The 23,603-nt window shown below is 42.9% G+C and overlaps 1 protein-coding gene across 11 annotated transcripts in view; it reads right to left on the minus strand.

The window, feature by feature from the left end:
• Positions 1 to 23,603, minus strand: part of ARIH2 (ariadne RBR E3 ubiquitin protein ligase 2) — a 64,466-nt gene that overhangs the window by 23,625 nt on the left and 17,238 nt on the right. For 3 of the 11 annotated variants that reach the window (XM_063722519.1, XM_063722522.1, XM_063722521.1), the window contains exon 2: positions 14,248 to 14,293. The exons of 4 other annotated variants lie outside the window; for them this stretch is intronic. In XM_063722519.1, the coding sequence (XP_063578589.1) occupies positions 14,248 to 14,286 (39 nt within the window). In that variant the 5' untranslated portion in view covers positions 14,287 to 14,293. Of the gene's footprint in view, positions 1 to 10,329; positions 10,361 to 14,247; positions 14,294 to 15,889; positions 16,259 to 17,207; positions 17,345 to 23,603 lie in introns of those variants that run through there. 4 more of the 11 variants (XM_063722523.1, XM_063722524.1, XM_063722518.1 and 1 more) reach the window with 4 other exon arrangements.

A 23,603-nucleotide genomic window follows, 5' to 3' on the forward strand; every position in this document is an offset into this window, starting at 1 on the left:
TGCTGAAATACAGCCTTTGATACAAATAGCTTTTTTATTTATTTTTTATTATATCATTATTATTTTTTCTTTGAGATGGAGTCTCGCTCTGTTACCCAGGCTGGAATGCAGTGGTGCAATCTCGGCTCACTGCAAGCTCCACCTCCTGGGTTCATGCCATTCTCCTGCCTCCGCCTCCCGAGTAGCTGGGACTACAGGTGCCCACCACCACACCGGACTAATTCTTTGTATTTTTAGTAGAGACGGGGTTTCACCGTGTTAACCAGGATGGTCTTGATCTCCTGACCTCGTGATCCACCTGCCTTGGCCTTCCAAAGTGCTGGGATTACACGTGTGAGCCACCGCGCTCGGCCTATTTTATTATTATTATTTTTGAGACAGGATCTCACTATGTTTCCCAGGCTGGAATGCAGTGGCATGATCTCGGCTCACTGCAACCTCCACTTCCTGGGCTCGAGTGATAATCCCAGCTCAGCCTCCTGAGTAGCTGGGACTACAGGTGCAAGACGCCATGTCCAGCTAATTTTTTTATATTTTGTAGAGACATGGTTTCTCCATGTTGTCTAGTTCAGTCCTGAACTCCTAAGCGCAAGCAATCTGCCTGCCTCAGCCTCCCAAAGTGCTGAGATTACAGGTGTGAGCCACTGAGCCCGGCCTTATCTTTTTTCTTTTTTGTTTTTTTTTTTGAGACGGAGTCTCCTTCTGTTGCCCTGGCTGGAGTGCAATGGTACGATCTTGACTCACTGCAACCTCTGCCTCCCGGGTTCAAGCAATTCTCTGCCTCAGCCTCCCAAGCAGCTGGGATTACAGATGCCCGCCACCACGCCCAGCTAATTTTTGTATTTTTAGTAGAGACAGGGTTTCACCATCTTGGCCCAGCTGGTCTTGAACTCCTGACCTCGTGATCCACCAGCCTCGGCCTCCCAAAGTGCTGGGATTACAGGCGTGAGCCACCGTGCTCGGCCTATCTATTTTTTTAAATAGAGATGAGGTCATGCAGGCTACAGTGCGGTGGCTGTTCACAGACACGATCCTACTACTGATGAGCACAACAGTTTTTTGTTCTGTTTTTTACAGACAGGGTCTTGTTTTGTTGTCCAGGTTGGGATGCAGTGGCATGATCATAGCTCACTGTAACCAAGAACTCCTGGGTTCAAGCAATACTCTCACCTCAGCCTCCCAAGACACTAAAACTACAAGCCCACACCACCACTCCCAGTTGATTTGTTGTTGTTGTTGAGAGAGGGTCTCATTATGTTGCTCAGGCAGGTCTCAAACTCCTGGCCTCAAGTGATCCTCCTGCAGCACGGGAGTTTTGACCTGCTCTGTTTCCAACCTAGGTCAGTTTACCCCTCAAATAGTTTTAAAAAACATGAAGTGGGGCCAGGCGCAGTGGCTCACACCTGTAATCCCAGCACTTTGAGAGGCCAAGGCGGGTGGATCACAAGACCAGGCGATTAAGACCTGTTTGGTTAATACGGTGACATCCCGTCGCTACTAAAAATACAAAAATTAGCTGGGTGTGGTGGTAGGCGCCTGTAGTCCCAGCTACTCGGGAAGTTGAGGCAGGAGAATCGCTTGAACCCAGGAGGTGGAGGTTGCAGTGAGCTGAGATCGCGCCACTGCACTCCAGCCTGGGTGACAGCAGAGCAAGACTCTGTCTCAAAAAACAAAACAAACAAACAAAAACCAACCCATGAAGTGATACTGTTTTAGATGAACTCCTTGCTGGAACCTTTTCTTTCTTCTCATACCCAGTGGGGCCCAATCAGCCTTACACCATGCTTTCTGTTCTGACTTCTACATGTCTGATTATGCATGACCACCAAGTCCTAGCAAAGATACTATGCCACCTAGGAAACTCAGAGGAATTCTGACCATGTCCAACAGCTGCCACCTTTTTTCACTACAGATGGGCCCTTTACACTAAGAACAGGGGTCAGGGTTGACTCACAGATCCACAAAGCCCAGAAATGGACTGGACACTGGGTAGCCACTCAACAAATGCTGATTTTTAAATGGTATGTCTTTAATCTGTGGATTTAAAATAAAATTTTGCTGTTTCATTAGAAAGGTCAAGAAAGTTTAACACTGATCTCTTGATTTCAACAGCACTAACAGCCACAGTGAAGCCTCAGAATTAACACACTAGGTAGTGCTCACCTACAGATAACAACATAACCCTCTACTGAAGCCAAGAATTTCCTGATGATTACAAGTCTGCTAATGACCAACTCAGAATATCCCAGCAAAGCTGAGTTCTGGTGAGAACAAACAATGTGAAGGGAGATATGCCTACCACTTTATAAAATGGACAGTGGTGAGGTGTAAATCTATTCTTTTAATGGCAACAGCCAAGAGTACATCAATACATATAGGATAGGCCAGGCACAGTGTCTCGCGCCTATAATCCCAGCACTTTAGGAGGCCGAGGAGGGCAGATCACTTGACGTCAGGAGTTTGAGACCAGCTAAGTCGTGGCCAACATGGTGAAACCCCATCTCTAATAAAAATACAAAAATTAGCTGGGCGTAGTGGCGGGTGCCTGTAATCCCAGCTACTTGGGAAATCAGGAGGCTGAGGCAGGAGAATCGCTTGAACCCGGGAGGCGGAGGTTGCAGTGAGCCGAGATCGTGCCACTGCACTCCAGCCTGGGTGATAGAGCAAGACTCCATCTCAAAAAAATAAAAAATAAATACACACACACACACACACACACACACACACACGTGTCAGCTGTATGCATCTCCCAGCAGCCTTTTGTAAGAGACACTACTGGGATCCCCACATCAAGGTGGGGGTGACTGCCAGGCACAGTGGTTCATGCCTGTGGTCCCAGCTACTCAGGAGGCTGAGGCGGGAGAATTGCTTAGCCCAGGAGTACACCACCACAGCCAGCCTGGCAACACAGCAAAACTCTTTCTCCTAAAAAAAAAAAAAAAGTGCCGGGCGCAGTGGCTCACGTCTGTAATTCCAGCACTTTGGGAGGCGAGGCAGGCGGATCACCTGAGGTCAGGAGTTCGAGACCAGCCTAGCCAACATGGTGAAACCCCGTCTCTACTAAAAATATAAAAATTAGCTGGGTGTTGTGGCGGGTGCCTGTAATCCCAGCTATTCGGAAGGCTGAGGCAGTAGAATTGCTTGAACCCAGGAGATGGAGGTTGCAGTGAGCCGACATGGTACCACTGCACTCCAGCCTGGGCGACAGAGTGACTCCGTCTCAAAAAAAAAAAAAAAAAAAAAGTAAAGGAGATAATTACACATATTAGGTTGATAGTACACAGAAGATTGGAGACTCTCTCCTTCAAAAATCTACTACAAATCTGATGAGATTCTGAGACCACTAATTAAGGGAAAATGTAGTATCACTGCACCTCATCCAGTAATAGACACCAGGAAGGATCTATAGGAAAGCCAGATTCCCCAGAGCCCTCTGAGCAAAAGCAGCACAGAGATGGAGAAAAACAATGAGAAAATGATACTCTAGAATAATATATTCTAAAGGTAGTCTCAGCAAGGAGGCTACCTTCTCCCTGATTTGGGTCACAAGAGAGAACTGATTGAACCCCCATCTCAACTCCCCAGCAGTTTTCCAGAGGAAGCAGTGGCCACCTTGAGCCATCTTGGCCTCCTGGCAGGAGGGCCAAGACAAATCTTCTAAACAATATTAAGCCAGATTAAAGGTAAAAATCTGTCTGAGTGCAAACAGCTGAGCTTTCTAAGGAAAGAACTAGTATTCACACCATTAGTCTTAATGCTTGAAAGAGCTCAACAATCCATTTAGAATCTATCACAGTCAACACTTTCACAACTGAGTCCTTCACCCCCTGTCCCCTTGTTACTCTTTATAATTTGTTCAATTGTGAAGAGAAAACCTTTCAGTAGAATCAAGAGGAGCTCTTGCTGGGCTGTTTTAATGAAGGAGCTAACAACCTGTTGGTAGTTAGGATTAAGTATTATCAAGACAACTTATAAAGAAAAGGCCAAATCTTTTCCAAAAGAAAAATGGATCCAGGGTAGTAAACAACCAATGTAAGCCAAAAAAAAGACTAATGACTTAGGAGGAACACATGTGACCAATGTGGTGTTCAGAAGAAACTTGTAGTTCTATTAGATCAACATGTAATCAGAGGATTAAAAGTCCTATTTATTTATGAATGCTTTTTCTTTTTCTTTTCTTTTGAGATGGAGTGTCATTCTGTTGCCCAGGCTAGAGTGCAGTGGCGCGACGTTGGCTCACTGCAACCTCTGCTTCTCAGGTTCAAGTGATTCTCCTGCCTCAGCCTCCCGAGTAGCTGGGATTACAGGCACTCACCACCACGCCCAGCTATTTTTGGTATTTTTACCAGAGATGGGATTTCACCACGTTGGCCAGGCTGGTCTCGAACTCCTGACCTCAAGTGATCGGCCTGCCTCGGCCTCCCAAAGTGTTGGGATTATGGGCGTGAGCCACCACATCTGGCACTATGAATGCTTTTTCTATTTCTAGAAACATTAACTGAGGAAAAAACTAGAAATTAAGAACTAGAAAGTTTCTTGTCCAAAAGGAGTCTCAAGATAATTACTGAGTAATCTGAGTCTCTGATCAGAGAGATAAAAAAGGTATCTATTGTTCCCTCCATCTCAAGGGCCAAAAAAGGGTGCCATTCATTAGGTTACTGTTTCCAGCAAACCCATTCTCCAATTCATTTCCACTATTCCCCAGAGGAAATCTCATCCCTGTTTAAAGAGCAAACCCTAAGATGGCAGAATCTCTTTGACAGTCACTTGTACATTCACAAAACCATGAGTAAAGAATAGTTACAGGCTGGGTGTGGTGGCTCAAGCCTGTAATCTCAGGTCTTTGGGATGCCAAGGTGGGAGGATTACTTGAATTCAGAAGTTTGAGACCAGCCTGGGCAAATAGTGAGATCCTATACGTAGAAAAAAACTTTTTTTTTTTTTTTTTTTTTGAGACGGAGTCTCACTCTATCGCTCCGACTGGAGTGCAGTAGTGTGATCCTAGCTCACTGCAAGCTCCGCCTCCCGGGTTCATGCCATTCTCCTGCCTCAGCCTCCCGAGTAGCTGGGACTACAGGCGCCCACCACGACGCCTGGCTAATTTTTTGTATTTCTTAGTAGAGACGGGGGTTTCACCGTGTTAGCCAGGATGGTCTCTATCTCCTGACCTCGTGATCCGCCTGCCTCGGCCTCCTAAAGTGCTCAGATTACAGGCGTGAGCCGCCAAACCCGGCCTTTTCTTTTTTTTTTGCGACAAAGTCTCGCTCCTGTCCCCATGCTGGAATGCAATGGCGCGATCTTGGTTCACTGCAAGCTCTGCCTCCCAGGTTCATGCGATTCTCCTGTCTCAGCCTCCCAAGTAGCGGTGATTACAGGTGCCTGCCACCATGCCCGGCTAATTTTTGTATTTTAATAGAGATGGTGTTTCACCATGTTGGCCAGGCTGGTCTCAAACTCCAGACCTCAGGTGATCCACCCACCTCGGCCTCCCAAAGTGCTGGGATTACAGGCGTGAGCCACCACGCCCAGCCAAAACATTTTTTTTTTTTATTAGCTGGGCATGGTGGCATGTGCCTGTAGTCCCAGCTACTTAGGAGGCTAAGGTAGGAGGATCGCTTGAGCCTAGGAGGTGGAGGCTGCAGTGAGCCATGATCATGCCATTACACTCCAGCCAGGGTGACACAGCAAGACACTGTTTCAAGAAAATGAATAATGGCTGGGTGTGGTGGCTCACGCCTGTAATCCCAGCACTTTGGGAGGCCAGGCAGGCAGATCATGAGATCAGGAGATTGAGACCATCCTGGCTGACACGGTGAAACCCCATCTCTACTAAAAATACAAAAAATTAGCCAGGCGTTGTGAGGCACCTGTAGTTCCAGCTACTCAGGAGGCTGAGGCAGGAGAATGGTGTGAACCCAGGAGGCGGAGCTTGCAGTGAGCCGAGATTGCACCACTGCCCTCCAGCCTGGGAGACAGAGCAAGACTCCATCTTAAAAAAAAAAAAAAAAAAAAAAAAAGAAAATGAATAATCATGTTTAATAACTATAATACTTTTCAAAGTTTATGGGGTCTAACTGCCAAAATCAGAAATAAAAAATTCATGGATTATTCCTGATTTTAATTCAATTTGGCTCATAATTTGATAAGATGTTGATTTCAATTGATGAATTTCAATCTATTCAGAATTGCTGGCCGGGTGCGGTGGCTTACACCTGTAATCCCAGCACTTTGGGAGGCCGAGGCGGGCGGGTCACCTGAGGTCGGGAGTTTGAGATCAGCCTGGCCAACATAGTGAAACCCTGTCTCTACTAAAAATACAAAAATTAGCCAGGCATAGTGGTGGACACCTGTAATCCCAGCTACCTGGGAGGCTGAGGCATGAGAATCGGTTGAACTTGAGAAGCAGAGGTTGCAGTGAGCCAAGATCACACCACTGCACTGCAGCCTGGGTGACAAGAACAAGACTGCGTTTAAAAAAAAAAAAAATTGCTGACAGTAGAAATATTAAGATATTCTTTATGCACATATACCAGGCAATATAAACTCCCTTGTTGCCAAATTCAAACATTTCTCATACTTTATCTTGCTGACAGAAATCAGACACTTAACTTCCTTCTGCCTTAATGGCCCCCTCTTGATCTCTATGATGTCTTTTGCAGCACCTGTTCAGGTACTCTGCGCTCTTCCTCTTGTATCCCCATCTTGCCAGTGGGGGGCACCACATTCCCACTCCTCTCAACATAGGACTGTTGGCCTTTTCCTCCACGTCTCACTCTTCCTTAACCACTTTAAACTCTCCCATCATCACCACTTCAGTGTCCAATCTCTAGTTCTTCCTCTCCTCAGCACTCCCATCAGAAGGGCCTCAATCACATGGAAAGGCATCTTAATGTATATCCCTTCCACTCCATCATCCTCAGGATGAGCTTCCTGACACCCTTATGCAACAGTAATAATAACACAATTCTTGCAGATCCCTTAACTCTTGCCAGGATCAGTTCCTACCTTATTTAAAACCCATCTCTGCTCTCCAGTATTGACAGGACAAACTTTATATGCCTTAGTAGAAGAGAGTCTTCAGGACCCATCACCTAATTCCTCCCCACAGCAATTCACTGAATGATTCCAAAACCCCCATGTGTTTCTCTTAACTGTCAGCTACCAATAATGCCCTTCTTTGTAGCATACATTTAGAAATTAAAGAACATACTTCTATAGAACCCCTGTGTCAAAGCAGGAATCAAAAGAGAAATTAGAAGATGTTTTGAACTGAATAACAAAAATACTACATAATGAAATTTGTGAGATGCAGCTAATATAATGCCTACACAAAAACTTAAAACTATAAATGTATATACTAAAAAAGGTCCAAAAATCAATGACATAAAGATCTAACCTAAGAAGCTAGAAAAATTTAGTCACCGCCGTGTATTACAGCTAAAAAAAGGGAAGCTAGAAAAAGATGACTAAGTTAAAACGAAGTAAAAAGAAAATAGTAACAATTAAAAAGAGAAAGAAATAAAATCCACAGCAAGTAACAGCAAAAATTAACAAAGTCTAAAAATGGATTCTTTAAAAATATCAACAAAGTTGATAAAACAGAACAATCAGGAAAAAAGAGAAAACAAATTACCCATAACAGAGGTAGAAGATGGACCACCCCCTACAATTCTTATAGACATTAAAAGGAAAATAAGAAAATGTTATGAACCTAATTCTAATAAAATTGACATCTTAAATGAAATTAACATGTTCTTTGAAGAATACTTACCAACAACGACACAAAATGAAAAAGAAAAACTGAGCAGCTCTTTATATAGTAAAGACATTGAATTCATGATCGAAACCCTTCCCACCAAATTCCAGGCCCAGGGATTTTACTGATGAATTCTATCAACACTAATTTTACATAAACACTTTTAGAAACTAGAGAAGAAAGGGACATTTCTTCCAAACTCATTTTATGAGGTTAGCATAACCATGATAAAACATAACCAAGAAAAAAAAACCCAATATTTCACAGACATAGACACAAAAATCCTTAATTTAAAAATTTGCCATTGCACTGCAGCCTGGACAACAAGAGTGAAACTCCATGGGGGGGAAAAACACTAATAAATGAATTTATGAATTTACTAAGGTAAAAAAAAAAAAAAACAAAGTTGGCCTGGTACACTGGCTCACGCTTGTAATCCCAGCACTTTCAGAGGCTAAGGCAGGCAAATCGCTTGAGCCCAGGAGTTCAAGACCAGCCAAGGCAACATGGCAAAACCCTGTCTCTACAAAAAGTACAAAAAATTAGCTGGGCATGGTGACATGAACCTGTTGTCCCATCTACCTGGGAGGCTGAGGTAGAAGGATCACTTGAACCTGGGAGGTTGAGGTTGCAGTGAACCATGATAGCTCTACTGCACTCCAGCCTGGGTGACAGGACAAGACACTGTCACAAAATAAAAATTAAAAAAAAAAAAAGAAGAAAGAAAATACAAAGTCAATATATACAAAAACCAAATGTTAGAATTCAAAGAAAGAGCCATAAAAGTATTTCCATATAGCAGCAAATTGAAAAATTAAGTGGGTGAATTTTAATAATTTATTTTATTTAACCTAATATATCCGAAATTGTATTATTTCAACATGTAACACATAAAAAAGCATTGATAATCTATTTTTATCCTTTGTTTCATTCTAAGTCCAGTGTGTATTTTAGACTTACGGCACATCTCAATTCAAACTGACTGTATTTCAAATGAGCAATGGTCACACCTAGCTACCATACCAGGCAGCACAGCTACAGATTTTGAACACAACAATCAAAACCAATCAAAATGAAAATCCCAATCAAAATCAACAAGCTTTTTAATAAAATTAATAGTTGATGGCAAAATCTGTAGAAATGTAAAGGATCCAGAATATCCAAAGCAATCTTGAAAGAAAAGAGCAAAGTTGAAAGACTTACACCATCTGACTTCAAGACTTACTATAAAGCTACATACGGTAATCAAGACAGTGGAGATACTGGACTTCATCAAAATTAAGCTTTTACTCTTCAACAGACATCATTTAGAAAATGGAAAAGTAGGAAGCAGAACTAGATGGAGTAAAAAAAGAGGAAAAAAAGAAAACGGAATAGACAGACATATAGATCAATAGAACAAAACAGGGTCTAAAAGGAAACTCACACATGTATGGTAAATTTTCAACAAAGGTGCCAATGTAATTAAATGGAGAAAAAAAGTCTTCTCAACAAATGGTTCCGGAACAACTGAATAATTGTTTATACACAAACAAATCACAGAACACAGACCATTACTTCATACCACACAAAAATTAACTCAAAAGAGTTCACATATCTAAATGTAAAACTTAAAACTATAAAATTGCTAAAAGAAAACACAGAAGAAAATTGTGCCTTAGTTTAGGCAAAGATTTCTAGATATGACACTAAAAGCACAATCCTTAGAAGAAAAATTTTTTAAAAAAAGAAAATAAAGATAAACTGGACTTCATCAAAATTAAGCTTTTACTCTTCAAGACACCATTTAGAAAATGGAAAAGTAGGAAGCAGAACTAGATGGAGTAAAAAAAAGATAAAAAAAAAGATACAGGTAACAGGATGGGAGAAAATATCTGCAAATCATACATCTGATAAAATAATTCAAACTATGTAAAGAATTCTCTCTTGGAACTCAATAAGGCACAAAATGCAATTTTTAAAAACAGACAAAGTATTTGAACAGACATTTCACCACAAAAAATAAATGTATGAATAGCAAATAAGCACAAGGAATGATCATTAATTACATTAGTGGTTAATGACACTAGTCATTAGGGAATGCAAATTAAAACCACAAGATACTACACTTCACACTCACTAGAATGATTATAATCCAGAAGACCTAAAATACCAAGTGCTAACAAGGAAGCAGAGAAACTGGAACCCTTACATAATGCTAGTGGGAATGTAAAGTAGTAGAGCCACCTTGGAAAACAGTTTATTTCTTAAAATGTTAAACACGGCTGGGCGCGATGGCTCACACCTGTAATCCCAGGGCAAGGCAGGCGGATCAGGAGGTCAGGAGATAGAGACCATCCTGGCTAACACGGTGAAACCCCCGACTCTACTAAAAATACAAAAAATTAGCCGGGCGTCGTGGTGGGCACCTGTAGTCCCAGCTATTCAGGAGGCTGAGGCAGGAGAATGGCATGAACCCAGGAGGCGGAGCTTGCAGTGAGCCGAGATCGTGCCACTGCACTCCAGCCTAGGCGACAGAGCGAGACTCCGTCTCAAAAACAAAATAAATAAATAAATGTTAAATATACACTTACCATGTGACCCAGAAATCCCACTCCTAGTTATCTATACAAGAGAAATGAAAACACATGGCTATATTAAGCCCTGGACATGAACGGTCACAGCAGCATACTGCGTAGTAGCCCAAAATTATAAACAACCCAATGTCCATCAACTTACAAATGAATGGGTAAACAAAATGTGGCATATCCATAGAATGGAAAATCATTATTCAGCAATAAAAGAGAACACACTACTGATGCATGATACAATATGGATGAACCTCAACCATTATGCTAAAAGAAAGAGCCAGGTAACAGAAGATTACATATTATATAATTCAAATTGTATGAAATTTCTAGAAAAGGCAAAACTATTGAGACAGAAGATCAGTAGTCACTTGGGAACAGGAATCAACTATAAATGAACACGGGAATTTTTTACGTGATGAAATGTTCTAAAACTGGGACTATGGTAATGACTACATAGTTGTATACATTTAATAAAACTCAAATAATGGTACACTTTGAAATGGATGAGTTGGGCCGGGCGCAGTGGCTCACATCTGTAATCCCAGCACTCCTGGGAGGCCGAGGTGGGCGGATCACCTGAGGTTGGGAGTTCCAGACCAGCCTGACCAACATGGAGAAACCCCATCTCTACTAAAAATACAAAATTAGCACTAAAAACACAAAATTAGTTGGGTGTGGTGGCACATGCCTGTGATCCCAGCTACTTCGGAGGCTGAGGCAGGAGAATCGCTTGAACTCGGGACGCAAAGGTTGCGGTGAGCCGAGATAGCACCACTGCACTCCAGCCTGGGGCAACAAGAGCAAAACTCCGTCTCAAAAAAATAAAATAAAATAAAATAAAAAGAAGGCCGGGCGTGGTGGCTCATGCCTGTAATCCCAGCACTTTGGGAGGCTGAGGCGGGCAGATCACAAGGTCAGGAGATCGAAACTATCCTGGCTAACATGGTGAAACCCCATCTCTACTAAAAACACAAAAAAATTAGCCAGGCGTGGTGGTGGGTGCCTGTAGTCCCAGCTACTCGGGAGGCTGAGGCAGAAGAATGGCATGAACCTGGGAGGCGGAGCTTGCAGTGAGCCGAGATCGCACGCCACTGCACTCTAGCCTGGGTGACAGAGCAAGAGTGTCTCAAAAAAATAAATAAACAAAATAAAAATAAAAATAAAATAAAAAGAATAAAATGGATGAGTTTAATGCCATGTAAAACTTTAATAGAGCTGTTTCAAAAATGAGTTGACTGATGGACAGATAAATGATGAAGCAAATGCAGCAACAGATTAGCAATTATATAATCTAGATGGTATAGTATATGAATGTCCACTGTACAATTATTTAAAGCTCTTTCTTTTAAATTTTTCATAATAAAAGGGCAGAAACTTTGTCAAATTTAATTCAATGGCAATCACTCACATAATCAAATGTCACAATATACAAAGGGTTGACCCTTATATTACTGCATCAAACAGTATACTTTGACTTTTTATTTATAATCCTCAAAATAATAAATTCCGCTTTACAGTTTTAACACAGTTTTCACTAAGGTTAACTGACTGTATACACTATAGAGTATAGCATAATAGTGCTAGTATAAAGTCATTTCCATATAGGCCTATAATGCTGATAACTTTACAATATTCTCTGGCTTTCTTTTTTTTCCTTTTTTTTGAGACAGAGTTTTGCTTTTTTGCCCAGGCTGGAGTGCAATGGCACGATCTCGGCTCACCACAATCTCCACCTCCCAGGTTCAAGCGATTCTCCTGCCTCAGCCTCCCAAGTAGCTGGAATTATAGGCATGCGCTACAACACCTGGCTAATTTTGTATTTTTAGTAGAGTTAAAGTTTCTCCATTTTGGTCAGGCTGGTCTCAAACTCCTGACCTCAGGTGATCCCCCCGCCTCGGCCTCCCAAAGAGCTGGGATTACAGGCATAAGCCACTGTGCCTGGCCTTCTCTGGCTTTCTTGATCTCCCTGACCAAGGCTTCTGAGTATTTCACTGGTTGTTCTGCTCCCATTCAACCAGCTCCTTAAATATCACTATTCCACAGGCACAGCTTTTAGGCCTGCCTTCTCACTCCCTGGACTGTCTTTGGGCAATCACATTTATGTCTGCCCCTTAGTATGAACATAAGCCCCAAAGATAAGAACTCTCTCATTTTAGCGGGAGCTAGGGAAGGAAAGGGTATAAGCAAGGTAGAGAAGTGGGGGCAAGCATAAAGTTTATTGTGAAAAGTGAAGGGTACTCTCAAGTTTCTGGGTAGTCCAGAGAAGGCTTTCACTGAGTCAAAGATGGGGTCTGAGCAGAGACCAAGCGCAGCCCATGCTCCCACTTTCCCTGAGTCCTCCAAACCTGCACCACAATGGGTTAGACGCTACTGGGGAGCTTTCTTTCCAGCTTGAAATGAGCTCTCTCTCTTCTGTTCTCATTTATCCTACACACTGCTCTGCATTACCCATAGCCCTCAATCCAATATGGCTGTGTTTTGCCACCGCATTTACAATGTCAATACTCTCAGATGGTTTCCAGATCTTTATTTCAGGAAGCATGTGCTACATGCATGTCAAAAAGGACTTTGTTTATGGTCATTTGTATTTTCCAAAGGTCATGAGCAAACACCTTCTGTCATCCTCTATAGTCTGTTTTTGACTGAAACTCTAAAATGCACAGACTATAGTGGATGACAGAAGGTGTTTGCTCATGACCTTTGGAAAATACTATCTGACACAGGCCCTCAAAACATGTTCAGTAGTTACCACTTGGTTACACTGGCCTAGAGACCTAGAGTAGATGGCTGCTTGGGAGTCAAGTTCTCCTTTCTGTTTTTTAAATGAAGAACATAGTAAATGTGTCACACAATTCTATGCCTGCTTCACAAGCAGGACTGAGGAATGGAGGATGAAGACCAGGGGGAAATCCAGGCTATGGTCCAATAATGCTAAGATTTTCTCACAGAGATGTAATGAAGTGAATATGAATGCTTTAGTCGCTGTTACTGACGTGGTTAGCAGCATGCAAATCTACAATCTCAGCATTTTGTTCTGGAGGCACTTTCTTCCACAGTCTAAGGGTGTTAGAGACTAGAGAACTGAAATCAAACTGTCAGCTTAGAATGGAGACTACCTTATAAGATAAAACTTTGAATCTCTGTGTCCTCTGACCCGCTTGCTACAAGGAGACGGCTGCAGGGTTTCAGGATCTTAAGTAAGGCAATTCCAACAGCAATTTGCTTGTGGGTCTAGACTAGCAATTCTGTGACTTGCTGCCCTACTTCTGTTTCAACTTTATTCAGTATAAGCAGATTGTGATGATATCATTTTTCAGATCACAAATTGCAAGTCTACCTGAAGTTTGTTAATAACAGCCACAAATTTATTTTCTGATTTCTACCAAGTCCCTTCCCCTCCACCACATTCAAAGCAAGTCTCTATAAGAAGTTTAAATTAGTCATTGGAACAAACATTTGAGTCCCCTGACCACAAAGAACTTAAAATACCAGAGAGAGATAAATTCCTGCTACTGAAGGAAATGGTAAGCACATATGACATTTAGGACCCTTTCTAGTACACAACCAACATCTATCTTCAGAAAAAATGTTTTGCGAGTTCCAGGAAATTTAACAGTTATTATTTGACACCCCAGAGCACTTGGATAGTACATGTTTATTACTCAAAATAGTGCACAGAACATACTAATTTTATATACGGATCAAGGCACATGCTAAAATAGCCCCTGCTCCTGACAACAGTTCCCCAAGGATATCCATGAACATGATCAGTTGCTTCTTTATCTTTTTAGTCTCCTCTAGCTGATTCAAGCTCTCCAGCCCTCAAGGACAAGTTAACAACATAGCTTGCAAATAGACTTCCCCCAGAAAAAAGAAATCCAGCAGCCCACCAAAACTGTCACCAGCCCTTCCCACACTTACCAGTGCCATAGGGAGGATGCAGCTGATGGCAGTGAGCATCAACGGCCTGAAAAAATACAGGTGGTAGTTTCAATTTTTATTTAGAATTCTTACTCGCCAACTGCCTGAAATCTTTTAAGGCTACATGAATGGGTCTTCATGCCTCAGCCTGCCACTTCGTGGTCCAATCACTTTTGTTAACAAACACTAGTGGTCACTCATTAAAAAGCAGAAATGAAGAAAGGGAGTGAACTGTGGGCCAGCTTCTGGGCCTGGGCTAGAATGGGACATGATATAGGAAAATCAGCCTAAAGAGATCAAGACAGATGGATTTGGGTCCAGGGGGCAAGGGATGATGTGGAGGCAGGCAAGAAAGTACTAAAGAGACAAGAGGAAGGAAAAAGGTTAAAGCACAAAGACAAAGGAGTAAGTAAACACCAGCCTACGATGGGGCAAAATTAGCATCAGTAGTGGTGGTGGTAGTGGGGTCTCATAGGGCTTCTGACCCTAAACCAGGATCACCCCTGAAGCCTAATTTAAGTGGTAGGATTTCATTTCTCCCATATTTCACACCTAAATATTCTCAGCCTCTAAAAGGCCCACTCTCTGGCATCTGATCATAACTTTGCCCATTCCACTTTTCTTTACAGGACATGGAGGGAGGGTTGACTTGTAACTGAGGTACCCAAATGTTATATATGTTTTTAAATCTGATTAATAAACACACATTTGAAGACTTCTCACCAGCCTAACCTTGATTCAGTCCTAACTGCTATGGACTCCAATCATTAAAATCAATACCAAAAAAACCAAAGACCTCACTCAATATAAGGTTATTTATACAAAATATAATAATGTAAAAATATTAATGTAGTCATTCCTTGACCATAAGGGTATATTTTTTTTAATTATGAAAAATTTCAAACATCTACCAAAGTGAAGAGTATAATGAAACCCATTAATCAGCTGGTGGCCAGACCCACTATGTCTCCATTCCAGCCCTCCCCTCCTCCCTCCAGATTATTGTGAAGTAAATCCCAGCCAGCATATCTTTTAGGGTGCATTTAATGGAAACTTTTTGAGAAGTACTCAGTACAAAGGGCTGGTTATTGCCCCTTCTAGAACTCTTAACAGACTTCCAGGGGAATGCCACATAGGCAGATTATGTCCAGCAAACCCAACCAAAAGAAATGCAGATGGGAGCTGATATCAAATGAACTGCACAGAGTAGGACTAAAAGCTGTGTCCATTCCTGCAGCCACAGCCCATCCTGTCCAGAAGTTATTTGAAACAATGCTATGTCTCAGCTACTGCTACTGTGAGGAGGCAAAGAGAGGGAATACCAAATAACCAGCTAGGTAGCACCATCCAAGTACTACCAATAAGATGGTAGTACCATCTTCTCCAAAAGGAGGGCACTTCAGAGGCCAGCACATCTTAATGAAAAAGCCACAGATTCCAACAGCATGTTTCAATGACAGAGCTACTACCTCATCGACTGCTTTCCTTAGCTACCCCTTTATGCTAGAAACATATAACCCTATTTTTATAACCTTTCTGTTTATATAAAACTATATAAACAGGAACAGAATGAAAGCCCATTGAGGGCAGAAATTTTTTGACTGATTCCTTCTCTGCCAAACCCAAGAACCTGGAACAATACCTGTACTAGCATTAGGTCCCATACGCCAACACCACTCTCTGCCTGTCTCCGGTGATCCAGCCTTGTCACCACACCCACATCCACCGCAAGAGCGTATGAAGGTGCCAAGGTCTTCCAAGCCCTCAGGGATGCAAAGGGATACAGCAGAGGCCAGACACAGCTTCTCTGAGACAGGTTAAAAAAAGTTGGAGGGCTTAGCAGTCTCTCGAGGGTTGCAAGAAGGGCGGAGATGCTGACAATAGGTTGGAGGAGGCTAAAATCAAGTATATGAGTTAGGGAGAGGAACAATAAGGAGATCAGGCTGGAGCCTGGAGAATCCACTTTAAATTTTTCAACAGAGCAAAATAAATGGTACTTTTAGTGGATGTATCAGAAAAACAAAAAGTAGAAGTAAAGGAGGGGGCAGATATTAAAGGCAGAGAGATCTTTAAGTTATTTGAAAAAGAAGAGGTCGGTGAGGCGCAGTGGCTCATGCCTGTAATCCCAGCACTTTGGGAGGCCGAGGCAGGTGGATCTCCTGAGGTCAGGAATTCAAGACCAGCCTGGCCAACATGGTGAAACCCCATATCTATTAAAAATACAAAAATTAGGGCCGGGCACAGTGACTCACGCCTGTAAATCCAGCACTTTGGGAGGATGAGGCGGGCAGATCACCTGAGGTCAGGAGTTCGAGACCAGCCTGACCAACATGGAGAAACCTCATCTCTACTAAAAATACAAAATTAGCTGGGTGTGGTGGCGGGTGCCTGTAATCCCAGTTACTCCGGAGGCTGAGGCAGCAGAATGGCTTGAACCTGGGAGGCGGAGGTTGCAGTGAGCTGAGATCGTGCCATTGCACTCCAGCCTGGGCAACAAGAGCGAAACTCCATCTCGAAAAGAAAAAAAAAATTAGCTGGGCATGGTGGCAGGCGCCTGTAATCCCACCTACTCAGGAGACTGAAGCAGGAGAATCACTTAAACCGGGGAGGTGGAGGTTGCACTCCAGCCTGGGCAATGGAGACTCTGTCTCCAAAAAAAAAAGAAAAAAGGAAAAGAAGAGGTCAAACTATCTTCTTCCATCTCTCCCAGCATCTACCTGAAAGTTAAAATGACATCAGAAATTCAGGAAGTACTTGTTTACTGGGAAATAATTACTAAACCTATCCTAATGGCCAATGAACAAAGAAAATCAGTTGAGGCTTGGCTGGGCGTAGTGGCTCACGCCAGTAATCCCAACACTTTGGGAGGCCGAAGCGGGCGGATCTCCTGAGGTCAGGAATTCAAGACCAGCCTGGCCAACATGGTGAAACCCTGTTTCTATTAAAAATACAAAAATTACCTGGGCGTGGTGGCGGGCATCTCTAATCCCAGCTATTCAGGAGGCTGAAGCAGGAGAATTGCTTGAACTCAGGAGGCAGAGGTTGCAGTGAGCCAAGATAACTCAACTGCACTCCAGCTTTGGTGACAGAGTAAGACTCCGTCTCAAAAAAAAAAAAAAAAAAAAAATTAGCCAGGTGTGGTTGCGTGTGCCTGTAATCCCAGCTACTCGGGAGGCTGAGACAGGAGAGTCACTTGAACTCGGGAGGCGGAGGTTGCAGTGTGCCAAGATCATGCCACTGCATTCTAGCCTGGGTGACAGAGTGAGACTTCATCTCAAACAAAAAAAAAAGAAAAGAAAAATCGGGCTGGGCGCGGTGGCTCACGCCTGTAATCTCAGCACTTTGGGAGGCCGAGGCGGGGTGGATCACAAGGTCAGGAGATCGAGACCACCCTGGCTAACACGGTGAAACCCCGTCTCTACTAAAAATACAAAAAATTAGCTGGGCGTGGTGGCAGGCACCTGTAGTCCCAGCTACTCAGGAGACTGAGGCAGGAGAATGGCATGAACCCGGGAGGTGGAGCTTGCAGTGAGCCAAGATTTTTTTGCGCCACTGCACTCCAGCCTGGGCGACAGAGCGAGACTGTCTCAAAAAAAAAAAAAAAAAAGAAAAAAAGAAAAATCAATGGTTCATAAAACATAAAAGGCACTTTGATGGAAAGGAACAACACTGCCACCTCATTCCTTTTTACCACTACCACCACCAGGTCTTCCTATCCAGGAGAAATCTTTTCCAGTCATTTGTCTAAGGTTCTTCTGGTTGTCACCAACATCACTGAGTATAACCCTAACTCTCTATGACATGTAACTTACTTAAATTGCTCCCTATCTCCCACTTTCAAGTCCCAACTTTTTGATATATAAATCACTATTTTTAGTTCCTCCATCAAGTTACTTTTGTAGCTTTAGGATACTATTTGTAGGACCAGAATTGCATTTTCTTCACTGTGGTTCCAATGTCAATAACCCTTTGGGCCATTCAAAGGAGAATGTTCATACATCAGGCACAAATTTTTTTTTTTTGGGGGTGACGGAGTCTTGTTCTGTCACCCAGGCTGGAGAGCAGTGGCACGATCTCTGCTCACTGCAAGCTCCGCTTCCTGGGTTCATGCCATTCTCCTGCCTCAGCCTCCCGAGTAGCTGGGACTACAGGCACCCGCTACCAGGCCTGGCTAATTTTTCTTTGGATTTTCAGTAGAGACAAGGTTTCACCATGTTAGCCAGGATGGTCTTGATCTCCTGACCTCGTGATCCGCCCGCCTCCGCCTCCCAAAGTGCTGGGATTACAGGCGTGAGCCACCGCACCCGGCCTGCACAAATATATTTTTTGATTGCCACCAATGACTTATACTCATGCCATGTATGTGGCTTTATATACATATATTTTGAGACAGAGTCTCGCTTTATCACCCAGGCTGAAGTAGAGTGGCGCCATCTCAGCTCACTGGAACCTCTGCCTCCCAGGTTCAAGCAATTCTCCTGCCTCAGCCTCCCGAGTATCTAGGATTACAGGCACGCGTCACCACACCTGACTAATTTTTCTATTTTTAGTAGAGATGTAGAGATGGGGTTTCACCATGTTGGCCAGGCTGGTGGAACTAATAAATGTCCATGAAACCTTCAAAATCCACGTTCTTCTGCCATGGCTTCAGCCGGTCCCTCCATTTAGGGTCCCTGACTTCCTGCAACACTGACCTCAAGTGATCTGCCCGCCTGGGCCTCCCAAAGTGCTGAGATTACAGGAGCCACCGCATCCGGACTTGGCTCACTTGCGCACTCCCTCTCTCTCTCTTTTTATCTATCTTATCTATCTATCTATCTTTTTAAAATCAATCTATCTATCTTTCTTTCTTTTTAAAATCTGGGCTCACCACAACCTCCACCTCCTGGGTTCAAGTGATTCTCCCACCTCAGCCTTCTGAGTAGCTGGGATTACAGATGTGTGCCACCACGCCCAGCTAATTTTTTTTTTTTTTTGAGATGAAGTCTCGCTCTGTCGCCTAGGCTGGAGTACAGTGGCGCAATCTTGGCTCACTGCAAGCTCCACCTCCCAGGCTCATGCCATTCTCCTGCCTCAGCCTCCCGAGTAGCTGAGACTACAGGTGCCCACCACCACGCCCGGCTAATTTTTTGTATTTTTAGTAGAGACGGGGTTTCACCATGTTGGCCAGGCTGGTCTCTAACACCTGCCTTGGCCTCCCAAAGTGCTGGGATTACAGGCATGAGCCACTGTGCCCAGCCTGGGTTTCTTTTTGAGGTAATGGAAATGTTCTGGAACAAGATGAAGATGAGGGTTTCTTTTTGAGGTAATGGAAATGTTCTGGAACAAGATGAAGATGATGGTTGCATAACATTGTGAATGTACTAAATGCCACTGAATTGTATACTTTAAATGGTTAGTTTTAGGTTATGTGATTATTACTTCAATTTTTTTTTTGTTGAGATGGAGTTTTGCTCTGTCACCCAGGCTGGAGTGCAGTGGCGCGATCTCGGCTCACTGCAAGCTCCGCCTCCCCAGTTCACGCCATTCTCGTGCCTCAGCCTCCCGAGTAGCTGGGACTACAGGCGCCCGCCACCACACCCGGCTAATTTTTTTGTATTTTTAGTAGAGACGGGGTTTCACCGTGTTAGCCGGGATGGTCTCGATCTCCCGATCTCGTGATCCACCCGCCTCAGCCTCCCAAAATGCTGGAATTACAGGCGTGAGTCACCGCACCCAGCTAATTATTACTTCAAATTTTTAAAGGGAAGAGGGATCAGGAAAATCAATCCTAAGCTCTGTGCACATAAACAGAACCTGTCATTTTAGGGTGATCCATGAGATACAGCTATTACTCCAGACTCAAAGGCCCCCAGATGATAAATGAGATCAGCCAAATCTCACACTCTAAGGGTCCTATTTCTCTTCAGTTTATCTCATTTCTTAAAAATAAGGGTTTTGGCCAGGCGCCCCCGTAATCCCAGCACTTTGGGAGGCCGAGGCAGGCAGGTCGCCTGAAGTCTGAAGTTCAAGACCAGCCTGGCCAACATGGTGAAACCCCATCTCTACTAAAAATACAAAAATTAGCCGGGTATGGTGGCATGTGCCTGTAGTCCCAGCTACTCAGGAGGCTGAGGCAGGAGAATTGATTGAACCTGGGAAGCACAGGTTGCAGTGAGCTGAGATCACGCCACTGCACTCCAGCCTGGGGGACGAGCAACACTCTGTCTCAAAAAATTAAATAAATAAATGGGTTTCTTTTGTTTTTATGTAGTGTTTTTTTTTTTTTTGGTCTAAAGATCCAGTGGGGACAGGGATGACTAGTCCATATACAGCTCTTTTATTAATCCCCCCATTTGCAGCACACTTATCTCTTCCAACATTCATCAGTCAGATCAGAGTCCATGGTCTTTTCAAAATTTAGATAAACTGGCTCACATTTTGTAATGATGTCCCCACACAACACCCCACTCCAACCCATTCTGTTTGTTAATATTAGTTTACAACATGCATGTGCCTTTACTTTCATTTTCATGGTATTTAAAAATGGAAGGGCACTCCCAAATTTACTTTATCCCCTTTAATAATCTCTCTCCTCCTGCTCTCTCTGGTCCTCCAGACAACTGTTGATTTACTTTCCTTTATGATGGATTAGTTTGCATTTTCTAGAATTTTATATGACTGACATATAAAGTTTTTATGTTTCTCCCCTTTGGGTTTCTTCATGTGGCATTTTTTTTTTGAGGTTTATCAATGATGCTTATATAAGTAGCTCATTCTTTTATACTGCTGAGAAGTATGCAGTTCTATGGGTATGCCACTGTTTGTTTATTCATCTGTTTGAGTATGTGAGTTGCTTCCAGTTTTTGGCCATTGCAAATAAAACTACCACAGACATGTGAATACCAAAACAAACAGAAGAAGCAGAGGTGGGGCAAAGGCACGTGCAGCCAACCATCTTGAAGTAGCAGTGTTAATAAATTTGCAAAAGAAAATTTGGTGTATTCTACTACAGTATCATAAAATTCAAAACTTTTAAACCACATTGTATTTATGACTACAGATACCATCAGTCATCTCTACATCATCAAAAAGTACAGCCTAGCCAACATGGTGAAACCCCATTTCTCATCATCAAAAAGGACACAGAACCCACTTTTATCTCTTTTTTCACTAAAGAATATTCATTTCTTTATAATTATTGCTAAGTAAACTTCTATTTTGAACAAGATCATAAAATACAGTAGGACTTTGCACAGTGGAAACACTAAAAAGTTGGTTTGTACACACATGAAAATAGAATGTTCATATGTTCTGACAGTTAGGAAAGAAAGAAAAAATATGAAAAAAATTTTAAAAAAAAGTTAGAATGGAATTTGTCCAGTAGTTTCCAAGTCACCTGAAGCCTCTTTTGAGAAGATTAGGAAGGAGTGAGGACAGGAGTCTTGCCACAACCACCCCTAAGCTCAAACTGTGAGTTGTGCTGTTTCTTCCTCTTAGCTTTGCCCAGGTCCAAGGAGAAGGCAGGGGAGCTTTCAAATATAAACCCCTGCAGAGGACCAGTGCTGATGGTGGGGCTAGGGGAAAAGAGGATAGCCCCCACTCCAGGGGCTAGACCTTCTCTTGAAAATTAGTGAAATATAAAGTTATATTTAGACATCAAAAAGACTATGGGAAGCCTATCCAACTTGCAAGTATAGCTGAGCAATTTATATCCTACTTCTACTGTTACAAAACCAGTACACTCCAAATGCTGGACACGTCCTTTCAGGAGTCAAAAGAAAGCAAGCACTCCTCTCTCCTCACTTGAATAACCCAAACCATTTTACAATTTTTCTGCACTTCCATGTGAATCTAATGTAAAATGCCTTGGCCTAGCCCCTTGAGATTCTATTACTTTTTTTTTTTTTTTTTTTTTTTTTTTTTTTTGAGACGCAGTCTCTCTCTGTTGCCCAGGACGGAGTGCAGTGGCATGATCTCAGCTCACTGCAACCTCTGCCTCCCAGGTTCAAGCGATTCTCCTGCCTCAGCCTCCCGAGTAGCTACGATTACAGGTGCCCACAATCACGCCCGGCTTATTTTTATATTTGTGTAGAGATAGGGTTTCACCATGTTGGCCAGGCTAGTCTCAAACTCCTGACCTCAAGTGATCCGCCCACCTCGGCCTCCCAAATTGCTGGGATTACAGGTGTGAGCCACCATGCCTAGCCTGTTTCATTACAACTGTATGAAGTTCAGGTTTCTATATGAGAATTGCTAAAACTAATTCTGATATATACCATAAGCTGGGAATCATATATCTGTTAGGTTTATACCATCTTTTTTTTTTTTTTTGAGACAGAGTCTCGCTCTTTTGCCCAGGCTGGAGTGCAGTGGTGTGACCTCAGCTCACTTGCAACCTCCGCCTCCCAGATTCAAGCGATTCTCCTGCCTCAGCCTCCCAAGTAGCTGGGATTACAGGCGCCCGCCATCACACCCGGCTAACTTTTTGTATTTTTAGTAGAGACGGCACTTCATTGTGTTGGCCAGGATGATCTTGATCTCCTGATCTCATGATCCACCCGCCTTGGCCTCCCAAAGTGCTGGGATTACACGTGTGAGCCACCACGCCCGGCCAGGTTTATACCATCTTTATTTGGAGGTCAGCTGGCTTCATGAAAAAGTCCTTTGAAGAGAATGTCTTCTGTTTACAAATTGGAGCACACAGAAGTAGAGGTTTGGAGTTAAATTTTCAACTGTGCATTTATTGGCCTAGACTTAAGACACATTAAAAAGCAACACTTAACTGAGAATATAACATAACCAGACATTTCTGCCAGGTGCTGTTAGGTAAAGAAAAAATATGGACCTCTATCTCAAAGAGTTTATATCCTAGTTTACAACTAATCGGCAAACACTGTAAGTACACACCAAGAAGAAGCACAGTGGTACACAGGCAAGAGTGATAGACTCTGTCTGGGTATCAGGGAGAGATTCATGTAAACAAGGGGAAGAGGGTCAATCCTCTATTTCCAGGTTGGTGGATGGTGGTACCAACAATTAAGATAGAGAATTCAGGAAACCAAGCTTGATGGCATTAGAAAGATTTCTTGTAAAAAGAGGCAAGGTTATCTACAGACTCCCGGAAAGGATGGTGACAGAACTGAAGAGACTGTTAGCTGAGCAGGAAAAGAAACTGCTAGTCAAAGAGAACAACTTTTCCAGATAGAGACCACACTTTGTCCACAATTATAAGAACAGCTCTGTTTTCCTTTTAAAATCTCCAAACAAACCCCTTGCTCATCCTGCCTGTATTTTTCTCTATTTATGGTCAATAACATGGTCATCACTGTGAAATCATTCATGTTTTTTTTTTTTGAGATGGAGTCTCGCTCTGT

Source organism: Pongo abelii, chromosome 2 (assembly GCF_028885655.2).
Source record: "Pongo abelii isolate AG06213 chromosome 2, NHGRI_mPonAbe1-v2.0_pri, whole genome shotgun sequence".
NCBI classification, from domain to species: Eukaryota; Metazoa; Chordata; class Mammalia; order Primates; family Hominidae; genus Pongo; species Pongo abelii.